At 44.4% G+C, this 14,119-nt stretch overlaps 1 protein-coding gene across 1 annotated transcript in view; it reads right to left on the bottom strand.

The window, feature by feature from the left end:
- Positions 1 to 13,825, bottom strand: part of nars1 (asparaginyl-tRNA synthetase 1) — a 45,804-nt gene extending 31,979 nt beyond the window's left edge. The window contains exons 1-3 of the mRNA XM_068030980.1: positions 13,678 to 13,825; positions 1,146 to 1,228; positions 977 to 1,042 (exon numbers count right to left, since the gene is read on the bottom strand). Coding sequence (XP_067887081.1) covers positions 977 to 1,042; positions 1,146 to 1,228; positions 13,678 to 13,723 — 195 coding nt within the window. The 5' untranslated portion in view covers positions 13,724 to 13,825. The remainder of the gene's footprint in view (positions 1 to 976; positions 1,043 to 1,145; positions 1,229 to 13,677) is intronic.
- Between the last annotated feature and the right edge of the window lie 294 nt (positions 13,826 to 14,119).

Below are 14,119 nucleotides of genomic sequence, written 5' to 3' on the forward strand. Positions count from 1 at the left end.
ATGAGGAGAGATAGAGACAACTGGGCCTGTATTCGCAAGAGCGTCAAAGAGTGAGAGGTTATTTCATTGAAACTTACAAAATTCTTACAGGGCATGACAGGGTGGATGTAGATAGGATGTTTCTCCTGGCTGGTGAGTCTAGAACCGGGGAATACAGTCTCAGAATAAGGGGCAGGCCATTTAAGACTGAGAAGAAGAGGAATTTCTTCACTCAGAGGGTGGTGAATCTTTGGAATTCTCTACCTCAGAAGGCTGTCGAAGCTCAATCGTTGAGCATGTTCAAGACAGAAATCAATAGATATCTGGATACTAATGACGTCAAGGGATACAGGGAAAGTGCGTTCAGATAGATGATCAGCCACTATCTAATTGAATGGCTGAGCAGGCTCGAAGGGCTGAATGGCCTACTCCTGCTCCTATGTTCCTACGATTCCTATAAAAGACAAGACAGATTCCAAGATGAAGCAGATAGAGATATAAAAGACAAAAATAAATTAAAAGGTATATAGGTAGAGGGTGAAATGCCCTTTAACTAATGTTTTACCGTGGACCTTTTCAAAACACCATTTCTGACATACAATTAGACTTGTGCAAAATGCATTCACATCGCCTACAGGTCAAACGCAGCCTTCAACCCCTGCCCCAAACAAGATCACAGACCAGAAATCAAAAATGGAACTTTATGGTGTTTGTTTCCAGAACAGCATGCTACCATACGATCTAGCCTCAAGACCTAGCAGAATCAAATAGATCATTTTGAACTTAAATATTAAGATGCAAGAAAGCACAATGCACATGAAAAGGTGCCTCAACGCGCACCTGAAGTGCCAGAACTTGCAGGGCTATGGACCAAATGTTGGAAAATGGGATTAGGCTGGGTGGCTCTTTTTTTCTCTGCTGGTGCAGACACGATGGGCCAAGTGGCTTCTTTCTGTGCTGTAAACTTTCTATTTTTTTTTTAAAGACTTGCATTTACCTCATTTTGTTTTTGGGAATCCACATAAACAGTTGGGAATGGTTCTTTCCCTGCCGCTTGTAAAGCCTACAACAACATGCAGAAACAGAATCAATTCACAATGCGACATACATTTTCATGAAAACAAAGAAGAATTTCTTTTAATAGCTATCACTGATGGTAAGTTTACCCGAAGAGCTGTTTTGAAGGGTTTGGCCTTTGTTCCGGTTCCAGTTGCATCATCTCCTTCACAATCAGAGACATATAATTCACCTGTAAAATATTGAAGCTAAAAATATTACTTTCGTAGATAGAAAAGTGCTATTCACCAGAGGCCTATTCCCTTGTGAACATGCACCTGAAAAAAGATCTGCATTTATATAGTGTTTTATTGCATCCTCAGAAACATTTCCAAATTCTTCATATCCTTCAAACTGCAGTGATTGTTTTTATTTAAGTTCGGCAACAATATCGTAACTGATAAAATCACAAATAGCAATGATCAATTAAGCAATTTCTGGTGACGTTGATGGAGGGAGAAATAATGGCTAGAACACTGGAGGAGTTCCAGTTCCTCTTCTTAACGTGCATGAGATCCTTAACAACCACTTAAAACACCAAAATGGGCAAACATTCCTTGGTTTAAACATGTCGGCCAGCAACTCCAACGACGCAGATTTCCTCAGTTCTGCATTAGCAACGGTCAACAGGTAAGGTAGCGTTGTGCTCATATTACTGGATGAGTAATCTAGAGGCCTGAACTAATGATCCAGAGACATTAATTTAAATCCAACCGCAGCAATTGGGGAATTTATATTCAGTTAATTAAATAAATCTGTGATAAAAACTAATATCAGTAGTGGTTACCATGAATCTACCAGATTGTGGTGAAAATCTATCTGGTTCACCAATGTGCATTAGGGAAGGAAATCTGCTGCTCTTACCCAGTCTTGCCTATATGTGACTCTAGACCCACAGCAATGTGGTTCACTTAACCCATGAAATGGCCGAGCAAGCCATTCAGTTGTAACAAATAGTGATGCAAAACTCTAACAAGACTAAAACCGGCCAGACCATCCAGCATTGACCTGGGCAATGGACACAACAAAGGCACACCCAACCCAGTCGACCCTGCAAAGTCCTCACTAACATCAGGGGACTTATGCCAAAAATTGGGAGAGCTGTCCCACAGACTAGTGAAGCAACAGCCTGACATAATCATACTTTCAGTATACAATCGTACATGCATTACAGCCAATATCCCAGACTACTCCTACTGATTGACACCTACAACCCTCCCTCAGCTGATTTATAAGTCCTCCTCCATGTTGAATATGATTTGGAAGAAGCACTGAAGGTAGCAAGGGCACAGAATGTATTCTGGGTGGAAGACTTCAATGTTTATGTTTCGACAGCCAGCACCACTACTGCCCAAGCTGGCAGGGTCCTGAAGAACATAACCGGAGCAGGTGGTGAGAGAACCAGCACGAGGGAAAAACCTCACCACCAACCTATCGCAGATGCATCTATCCAACAGTATTGGTAGAAGTGGCTGCCACACAGTCCTTGAGGAGACCAAGTCCCATCTTCACATGGAGGACATCACATTGTGTAGCACTACTACTGTGCTAAATGGTACAAATTCAGAACAGATCTAGCAGTTCAAAACAGGGCATCGTGAGACACTGTGGCCTATGAACAGCACAATTATATAATCACCACTAACCAGAAACATAACTCCAGCAGCCACATAAATACTGGAGCTACAACAGCAGGTTAGAGGCTGGGTATTCTGCTGCAAGTAACACCTCTCGACTCCCCTAAGACTCTCCACCATCACAAGGTACAAGTCAAAAGTATGATGGAATACTCCCCACTTGCCTGGGTGAGTGCAGCTCTAACAACACTCATGAAGCTTAACACCATCCAGGACAAAGCAGCCTACTTGATTGGCATCCCATCCACCACCTTAAACATTCACTCCAATCACCAGCACATTTGGCTACAGTGTGTACCATCTACAAGATGTACTGTGCGAATTCGCCAAGGGTTCTTTGTGAGTATCTTCCAAAACAGCAGCACAGAAGGACAAGGACGTCAAGCACATGAGACCACCACCTGCAAGATCCTCTGCAATTCACACACCATCCTGACAAGGAAATATATTGCTGTACCTTCATTGCCGCAGGGTCAAAGTCCTGCAACTCCCCACCTAACAGCACTGTGGATGTACCTGCATCACATGGAGAGCAATGGTTCAAGGCAGCAGCCCAGCAACACCTTCTCAAGAGCAATTTTGGCAATAAATGCTGGCCTGCTAACAATGTCGACATCCTGTGAGTAATAAATGAATGAGTAATAAAAAATTCCTAGAGTGGGCTTCAATCCTTCTGTCTGAGGCAAAAGTGTTACCAACAGAGACAATCTAAATAATTTAAATAAATTTGCTTGGAGTAACTGGTGAGTTCTCGTGAAAGGTCGCCAGGACCTGAAGGCCTGCATCCAAGGGTTTTAAAGGAAGTGGCTGCAGAGATAGTGGAGGCATTGGTCGAAATATTCCAGAACTCACTAGATTCCAGAAGGTCCCAGCAAATTGGAAAACTGCGAATGTAACACCCCTGTTCAAGAAGGGAGTGAGACAAAAAGCAGGAAACTATAGGCCAGTCGGCCTAACATCGGTCGTTGGGAAAATGCTAGAGTCAATTATTAAGGAATAGCGGGACATTTAGAAAAGTTTATCACAATCAAACAGTCAACATGGTTTTGTGAAAGGAAAATCATGTTTGACAAATTTGCTAGAGAGAGTTGATAAAGGGGAACCGGTAGATGTAGTGTATTTGGATTTCCAGAAGGCATTCAATAAGGTGCCACATAAAAGATTATTGCACAAGACAGGAGCTCACGACATTGGGGGTAATGTATTAGCACGGATTGAGGATTGGTTAACTCACAGAAGACAGAGAGTCGGGATTAATGGGTCTTTTTCAGGTTGTAAAGACGTAACTAGTGGAGTGTCGCAAGGATCAGTCCTAGGGCCTCAATTATTTACTATCTATATTAATGACTTGGGAGGAAGGAGCAGAGTGTAATATATCCAAATTTGCTGATGATACAAAAATAGGTGGGAAGGCATGTTGTGAAGAGGACATAAGGAATCAGCAAGGGGATATAGATAGGTTGAGTGATTGGGCAAAAACTTGGCAGATGGAGTTTAATGTAGGAAAGTGTGAGGTCATGCACTTCGGTAGGAAGAATCAAAAGGCAGACTATTATTTAAATGGAGAGAGACTCCAAAAAGGTGCAACACAGAGGGATCTGGGTGTTCTTGTGCATGAAACACGAAAAGTTAGTATGCAGGTGCAGTAATTAAGAAGGCAAATGGAATTTTGGCCTTTATTGCTAGGGCAGGTTGGAGTTTAAAAATAGGAAAGGCTTGTCACAATGGTACAGGGTGTTAGTGAGGCCGCACCTGGAGTACTGTGTACAGTTTTGGTCCCCGTATTTAAGAAAGGATATACTGGCATTGGAAGCAGTTCAAAAGGGATTCACTAGGCTGATTCCTGGGATGAAGGGGTTGATTTATCAAGAACAGCTAAACAGGTTCGGCCTTTATTCATTACAGTTGAGAAGAATGAGAGGTGATCTTACTGAAGATGTTTGCACGAGTGGGGGAATCTCGAACTAGGGGACATAGTTACAGAATAAGGGGACACACATTTAAAACTGAGATGCAAAGGAATTTCTTCTCTCAGAGCGTAGTGGATGTCTGGAATTCTCTACCACAGAGAGTTGGGGAGGCTAGATCACTGAAAGTATTTAAAGAGGAGGTAGATAGATTTCTGAAATATCGGGGCAGTTGAGGGCTATGAGGAGCTGGCACGAAAAAGGAGTTGAAGTCTGTAGCAGATCAGCCATGATCTTATTACATGGCGGGGCAGGCTTGAGGGGCCGAATGGTCTACTCCTGCTCCTATTTCTGACGTTCTTATGACCTGAAACGTTAATTCTTATTCTCTCTCTACAGATGTTGCCAGACCTGCTAAGCATTTCCAGCAGTTTTTGTTTTTATTTAAGATTTCCAGCATCCACAGTATTTTGTTTTTGTACAGTAACTGTGTTCTCTTCTTACCACAGTGCTAAGTGGGAAAAGAATTAAAAGTTTTACTTAAAAGACATAAATGGTTGTTACCTGTAACCTATAGATCTACTGTGTTAATCATAGTCAATATATTAACAAATCTCCATGCTTACCTTTTCAAAATATCCATGTTTATTGACAAAACACACTACAAGAGATGGATGTTTCAGCAATATTCTTTTTTATTTCTTCTTGGGATGTGAGCATTGCTGGCAAGGCCAGCATTTATTCCTATCCCTAATTGCTCGAGAAGATGCTGCTGAGCTGCCTTCTTAAACCGCTACAGTCCATGTGCTGTCGGTACACCCACAGTGCTGTTAGAGTGGGAATTCCAGGATTTTGACCCAGTGACATTATTCCAAGTCATGATTATATGTGATTTGGAGGGGAACACGCAGGCAGTGGTGGCATTTCCATATGTCTACTGCCTTCGCCCTCTAGGAAAAGGTAAGCATGGAGATTTGTTAATATATTGACAATGATTAATACAGTAGATCTATAGGTTACCAGTAACAACAATTTATGTCTTTTAAGTAAAACTTTTGATTTTTTTTCCCACTTAGCACCTGTGGTAAGAAGAGAAACAACACTTCCAGGCATTAGAGGTCGCAGACTTGGAAAGCCCTGGCAAAGCAGCCTTGGCAAGTTGTTGCATCTTGAATGTCTCCAGACCTAGACTCATAAATGCAGCTATGTGTCGAATGTGACACCGTATTTCACTTTGCAGCATTTTTGCTGATTAAGAAAAACAGTTTCATTGAATTATAATCATGATAATAGGGAAAGAGCAGAATTATGATTCAGTTATGCTGCTGTTCACCACGACTCAAAATTGAAGACAACTGTCACATCAGTTTGAACTTAATTATAATGTTCCCAAATTACAGATTTAATATCGCCTTCCCTCTTCTCTGAAAGGCATGTATTTTTAAGAGTTCTTGCAGCGCTTTGGTACTTTACTAAAGTGGCCTTTTCTTATGTGAAAGCCCAGACAACTGCAATACTGTACTGCCAGGCTTGCTGAGGCCAGCTAGTCCAAATACATTGAGGATTGAAATGAGACCTTCTGTATGGTTCAGTTACATGCTGCATTTACTAACTGAACCTTCAAGGAAACTATTAAATAGAAAGTGAGTATTAAATAACACGCCTAAACCCCTATGATACTTCTTTGAGTCTCCAAAGCCACAGCTAAATCCATTGTACCGATCTAAAATATGTTCAACAATTTAGTCCACAGACTGGATGCATTGCACAGATGATATTCCCAGTCTTAAGAGGGAACATGATTCATTCCACTCCTCCACATATCTAGTTTCCATTCCAATGTTTAATCAGCTAGCTGCCAATTCCATTTTCTTAAAAAAAAAATCATCTGAAATAGCACTATTTCCAGGAGTAGCCCATTCCATATAACTTCTGCTTTTTAATTCAATAAAATTATCCATTTTCAGTTGAGGTGAAGATTGTTAATTTAACATTGGTGCCCTCTACTTCTGTGATAACGAAAAATAATCTACTTCCATCCACAATATTTATGCTTCTTGCCATGTTAAATGCCGAGATCGCGGTCTTGTGTTTCTCTTCCGTCTGGGAATAACGTTAATTTTTAATTAGTCGCTTTGCAGTTTATAGCCAAAATCCACCATGATCATACTTTCCTTAATGTTCCCTGCAACATAAATATCCTCTGATGGAAAGGTATTCAAAAATGGCAGCTTTATCAAGTTGTTTCCCAGGGCTAAAAAAAAGCCTATACTAACTTATAGTCAAATGCCTTTAAGATGTTTCCCCACACTTGACTAACTGAGTAGATAAGTGAATCACACTAAATAATTTCAGTAGTTATTAAATCTAAAAAGTAAATAAAATACAATAGTTAAGCAATTTCTCTATCTACAATTTTGGGGAAAAAGGGAACACATTGAAAGTGAGTATGGTCACTATTGGCCATTGATTAGCTCCAAAAGTATAACAATTCAAAAATAAAATTATGCCAAGACGTAGCAGTTTAAGAAAAAAAAATCTAAAATCAACTCGAGGATACAGTTCATGAAAAAAATAGGGAAACGCTTCAAGTAGGTGGAGCTGAGTACCTAAATGTGAGGTTATCCACTTTGGTGGCAAAAACAGAAAGACAGATTATCTGAATGGCGATAGATTGGGAAAGGGGGAGGTGCAGAGAGACCTGGGTGTCCTTGTGCACCAGTCGCTGAAAGTAAGCATGTAGGTGCAGCAGGCAGTTACGAAGCAAATGGTATGTTGGCCTTCATAGCGAGAGGATGAGAGTACAGGAGCAAGGATGTCTTGCTGCAATTATACATGGCCTTGGTGAGACCACATCTGGAGTACTGTGTGCAGTTTTGGTCTCCTTATCTAAGAAAGGATGTTCTTGCTATGGAGCGAGTGCAGCAAAGGTTCACCAGACTGATTCCTGGGATGGCAGGACTGACATATGGAGAGAAATTGGGTCGATTCGGCTTGTATTTGCTAGTGTTTAGGAGAATGAGAGGGGATCTCACAGAAACCTACAAAATTCTAACAGGACTGGACAGACTAGATGCAGGAAGGATGTTCCCAATGACAGGGGAGTACAGGACCAGGGGTCACAGTCTAAGGATAAGGGGTAAGCCAATTAAGACTGAGATGTGGAGGGATTTCTTCACCCAGAGAGTGGTGAACCTGTGGAATTCTCTACCAGAAAACAGTTGAGGCCAAATCATTAAATATATTCAAGAAAGAGTTACATATAGTTCTTAGGGATAAAGGGATCAAGAGATACGGGGAGAAAGTTGGAACAGGGTACTTAGTTTGGATGATCAGCCATGATCATATTGAATAGCAGTGCAGGCTCAAAGGGCCGAATGGCCATTCCTACTCCTATTTTTCTATGTTTCTACCCAGTAGCTGAGGAGGAATCCAGATAGTTTAGATAACAAAAAAAATTAGATTTAATCACTGGCTTGTGCAGTGATAGATAATCTCAACAAGGGTTGCATTGGGATTACAGTAGCTGATGTTATACCCTCTGGGCCAGAGAGAGAAATTCGACATGGTCCTGTTCCTGATGACTTTTCAATGGCTCCAACTGGGAAGTACACATTGGGCATCAGGATGAAGACAGGATAGGGTTCAGCTCTGATGCAACTTCACCCATAAATCAGACAGGCGATTGACACTAATGGTAAAATAAAATCCTGAGGAATATGTTTTAATTGGCACCAAGTTCTCCTATCACCTCTGTGCTCACTGATCTACACTGGCTCCCGGTCAAGCAACGTTGATATTTAATTTCTCATCGTCATACAGGGGAGATAGTGGTGTAGTGGCATTGTCACTGGACAAGCGACGAATGTCCATCACTGTTAAGGAGACAACATACAAGCATGAATTCAAATCCCACCAAAGTAGAAGGTGGAATTTGAATTCAATTAACAAATCTGGAATTAAAAGCTAGTCTAATGATGACCATGAAACCATTGTCGATTGTTGTAAAAACCCATCTGGTTCATTAATGTCATTTAGGGAAGGAAATCTGCTGTCCTTATCTAGTCTGGCCTATATGTGACTCCAGACCCACAGCAATGTGGTTGACTCTTAAATGCCCTACGAAATGGCCTCGCAAGCCACTCAGTTGTATCAAACCACTAAAAAGTCGATAAGGAATGAAACCAGATGGATCACCCGGCATCGACTTAGGCACCAGAAACGACAACACAAATTCAGCCCCATCAACCCTGCAAAGTCCTCCTTACGAACATCTGGGGTTTGTGCCAAAGTTAGGAGAGCTGTCCCATAGACTGCTCAAGCAGCAGCCTGACAGTCATATTCACAGAATCATACCTTGCAATGTCCCAGACACCACCATCCTTGAGTATGTCCTGTCCCACTGACAGGACAGACCCAGGAGAGCTGGCAGCACAGTGGTATACAGTAGGGAGGGAGTTGCCCGACAGACCTCAACATTGACTCCAGACCCCATGAAGTCTCATGGCATCAGGTCAAACATGGGCAAAGAAACCTCCTGCTGATTACCACCTACCACCCTGCCTCAGCTGATGAATCAGTACTCCTTCTTGTTGAACACCACTTGGAGGAAGCACTGAGGATGTCCTCAGGGCGGGTGACTTCAATGTCCATCACCAAGAGTAGCTCAGTAGCACCACTACTGGCCGAGTCCTAAAAGGCATAGCTGCTAGACTGGGTCAGCAGCAGAGAGTGAGGAAACAACAAGAGGGGAAAAACCAACTTGGCCTCGTCCTCACCAATCTGCCTGTCTCAGATGCATCTGCCAATGACAGTATTGGTTGGAGTGACCACCACACAGTCCTTGTGGAGACGAAGTGCCGTCTTCACATTGAGGATACCCTCCATCGTGTTGTGTAGCAATACCACCATGCTAAATGGGATAGATTTCGAACAGATCCAGCAATGCAAAACTGGGTATCCATGAGGCTCTGTGGGCCAGCAGCAGCAGAATTGCATTCAACCATAATCTGTAACCTACTCGACTACACTTCTTCACACCCTGCCTCCTGTAAGGGCTCCATTCCATTCTCCCAGTTTCTTAATATCGGACGGATCTGCTCTGATGATGCTACCTTCCATGACAGCGCTTCTGATATGTCTTCCTATTTCCTCAACCGAGGATTCCCCCCACTGTGGTTGACAGGGCCCTCATGTGTCCGGCCCATTTTCCTCACCTCTACCCTCACCCCTTCCCCTCCCTCCCAGAACCGCGCCAGGGTTCCCCTTGTCCTCAGCCTCCATATCCAAAGGATCATCCTCCGCCATTTCCGCCACCTCCAGCATGATGCCACTACCAAACGCATCTTCCCCTCCCTTCCTCTGTCAGCATTCCGAAGGGATCGTTCCCTCCGTGACACCCTAGTCCACTTCTCCATTCCCCCCACCACTTCGTCCCCTTCCCATGGCACCTTCCCCTGCAATCATAGGAGGTGTTATACCTGCCCAGTTACCTCCTCTCTCCTCACTATCCAAGGCCCCAAATACTCCTTTCAGGTGAAGCAGCGATTTACTTGTACTTCTTTCAATGTAGTATACTGTATTCGCTGCTCACAATGTGATTTCCTCTACACTGGGGAGACCAAACACAGACTGGGTGACCGCTTTGCGGAACACCCCTGCTCAGTCTGCAAGCAGGACCCCGAGCTTCCGGTTGCTTGTCATTTCAACACTCCCCCCTGCTCTCACGCTCACTTCTCTGTCCTGGGATTGCTGCAGTGTTCCAGTGATCATCAACGCAAGCTTGAGGAACAGCATCTCATTTATCTCATTAGGCACACTACAGCCTGCCGGACTGAACATTGAGTTCAATAATTTCAGAGCATGAAGGGCCCCCCATTTTACTTTTATTTTTAGTTTTTTTTTTCTTTTTTCTCTTTTTTTTTAATACTTTTTTTGTGTTTATTTTATTTCATCTTAGTTTGTTCAGTTTGTTTACCCACTGTTTTTTTTCATGTTTGTACTTGTGGCTGTTCAATTTTCAGTCCATTAACATCCTATCTGTACTAATGCTTTGTCTTTCAACACACCATTAACATATTATTTGCCTTTGCTCCACGACCTTCTGGTCAGCTATTCTGTGACCTTGTCCTATCTACTTTGTTATCTCTTGCCCCACCCCCGCTTTACTTGCTTATAACCTTTCACATTTCTAATATTTGCCAGTTCTGAAGAAGGGTCACTGACCTGAAACATTAACTCTGCTTCTCTCTCCACAGATGCTGCCAGACCTGCTGAGTATTTCCAGCATTTCCTATTTTTATTATAATCTGTAACCTCATGGCCTGGCATATCCCCCCATCTACCATTACAATCAAGTCAGGGGATCAACCCTGGTTCAATGAAGAGTGCAGGAGGGCATGCCAGGAACAGCACCAGGTGTACCTCAAAATGAGGTGTCAACCTGGTGAAGCTACAACACAGGACTACTTGCATGCCAAATAGTGTAAGCATCATGCGATAAACAGTGATCCCACAAACAATAGATCAGATCCAAGCTCTGCAGTCCTGCCACATCCAGTCGTGGATGGTGGTGAACAATTAAACAACTAACTGCAAGAGGTGGCTCCACAATGATGGGGGTGCCCAGCACATCAGTGCAAAAGATAAGGCTGAAGAATTTGCAACAATCTTCAGCAGAAGTGCAGAGTGGATGATCCATCTCGGCATCCTCCTGAGGACCCCAACATCACAGATGCCAGTCTTCAGACAAATTCAATTCACTTCACGTGATATCAAGAAACGGATTGAAGGCACTGGATACTGCAAAGGCTATGGGCCCTGACAATGTTCCGGCAGTAGTACTGAAAACCTGTGCTCCATAACTTGCTGCTCCCCTAGCCAAACTGTTGCAGTACATCTACAACACTGGCATCTAACTGGCAATGTGGAAAATTGTCCAGGTATGTCCTGTACGTAAAAAGCAGGACAAATCCAACCCGGCTAATTACCACCCTATCAGTCTACTCTCAATCATAAGTAAAGTGATAGAAGGTGTCGTCGACAAAAGAGCTGAACTCAAGAGTGACTGCCATTGACATTTGAATCAAGGAGCCCTAGCAAAACTGCAGTCAATGGGAATCAGGGGAGAAACTCTCCGCTGATTGGAGCCACACCTAGTGCATAGGAAGATGGTTGTGTTTGTTGGAGGTTAATCATCTTAGTTCCAGGACATCGCTGCAGGAATTCCTCAGGGTAGTGTCCTAGGCTTAACCATCTTCAGCTGCTTCATCAATGAGCTTCCTTCAATCATAAGGTCAGAACTGGGAATGTTCGCTGATGATTCACACAATGTTTAGCACCATTTGCTACTCCTCAGATACTGAAGCAGTCCATGTAGAAATGCAGCAAGACCTGGACAATATCCAGGCTTGGGCTTGTAAGTTCATAAGTGGCAAATAACAATCGTGCCACACAAGTGCCAGGCAATGACCATCTCAAACAACAGAGAATCTAACCATTTCCCTTGGCATTCAATGGCATTACCATCGCTGAAACCCCCACTATCAACATCCTGGGGGTTATCAATAACTGGAGTAGCCGTATAAATACCATGGCTAGAAGAGCAGGTCAGAGGCTCGGAATCCTGCGGCAACTAACTCACCTCGTGACTCCCCGAAGTCTGTCCACCACCTACAAGGCACAAGTCAGGAGTGTGATGGAATTCTCTACACTTGCCTGGATGGGTGCAGCTCCAACACCACTCAAGAAGCTCAAAGCTGTCCAGGACAAAGCAGCCTGCTTGACTGGCACCCCATCCACAAATATTTACCCCCTTCACCACCGATGCACAGTGGCAGCAGTGTGTGCCGTCTACAAGATGCACTGCAGCAATTCACCAAAGCTCCTTAGACAGCACCTTCCAAGTCCGTGACCTCTACCACCTAGAGGGGCAAGGGCAGCAAATGCATGGGAATACCATCAACTGCAAGTTCCCCTCCAAGCCACACACCATCCTAACTTGGAACTATATTGCCGTTCCTTCACCGTCACTGGGTCAAAAGCCTGGAACTCCCTTCCTAACACAACTGTGGGTGTACCTACCCCACATGGACTACAGCGGTTCAAGGCAGCAGCTCACCAACACCTTCTCAAGGGCAATTAGGGATGGGCAATAAATGCTGGCCTAGTCAGCGACACCCACATCCCATGACTTAATTTTTAAAAAATCCTTGTTTCAAATCTGTCCACAGCCTCGCTCCTCCCCATCTCTGTAACCTCTTCAGGCCCCACAAACCTCCAAAATACCTGCGCTCCTCTAGTTCTGGTCTCTTGTGCATCCTTGACTGTAATTGCTCCACCATTCGTGGCCGCACCTTCAGTTACCTAGGCCCCAAGCTCTGGAATACCCTCCGTCTCTTCACCTTTCATACACTCCTTAAAACCTACCTCTTTGACCAAGCTTTTGGTCATCTGACCCAATATCTTGGTGTCATACTTTGTTTTATAGCACTCCTGCAAAGCACCTTGAGACGTTTCATAACATTAAAGGCGCTATAGAAATACACGTAGTTGTCGGAAACCCACAGAACAGATAAGCCTAGCAGCCTGTGGAAAGCGAAAGTTAACCTTTCAGTTCTGGTTAACACTGTTTCTCTCTCCACAAATGCTGACTAACCTGCTGCCCAGCACCTTCTGTTTTTATTTCAGGCTACCGACAGTCCATGGACTCAACCATTAAGGCATGTCATTTGCAAAAATGGGGGGGGAGCTCACAGGGCTGCCAGCACCAGCTGAATTGCTCCCCAGTCCTGTCACTGAGTAGGAAACACCGTCCGGAGTTTCGGTTTCCAGTACATCGACTCCACAGTGCGAACTGGGTGTGGGAATGATCGGGCTGGAACCCCAGCCAGCACCATCAGCACACGGTGGGGGGAAGCAAACACACACGTACATTGGCAGACCTAGGGGACAAGCTGGAGCTCAACCACCCGCTGGCCTAGAGCTCAGCTGGTACACACCAGGACCAAATCCATCTGCCGGTGAGCGATCGCCCACCCGCGGCCCCACACCATCCAACCCACCCTCCCCTGGCTGAAACCGAGGATCCCACTCCTTACCCAGCGACAGCTTCGCCGCCTCCTGACTGATATCACCGGAAGACATTTTAAAGCTTCAAAATCCTTTCAACACAAGAGCCGGCGATCCTCCGCCACAGCAACCCACCCACCAAGCACCGCTTCTGCAGACGGCTCGCGCCCGGAGGGGGCGGGGTGATACTCTGCCCCACCCCTTTCCGCTCCGGCCCCATCGCTGATTGGACATCAGAGACGCAGCGCCTGACGCACCCATGTCAATCAGAGCCGGCGCCGCGCCAGCGCGGCACCAAGCCGGCTGCCGCGTATTGCATCAGTCAGGGTGGTGATTTAGTTGGGATTGGGTTTGGTTTGTTGCATCAGTCTGCAGAGACTTAGAGGAAGAATCAATTGGAAATTAGAACAGTGAGATAGGCCTTAAGGCCCAACCAGTCTGCTGGAATAATAAAAGCGAAATACTGCTGAA

This window comes from Heterodontus francisci, chromosome 1 (genome assembly GCF_036365525.1).
Source record: "Heterodontus francisci isolate sHetFra1 chromosome 1, sHetFra1.hap1, whole genome shotgun sequence".
NCBI classification, from domain to species: Eukaryota; Metazoa; Chordata; class Chondrichthyes; order Heterodontiformes; family Heterodontidae; genus Heterodontus; species Heterodontus francisci.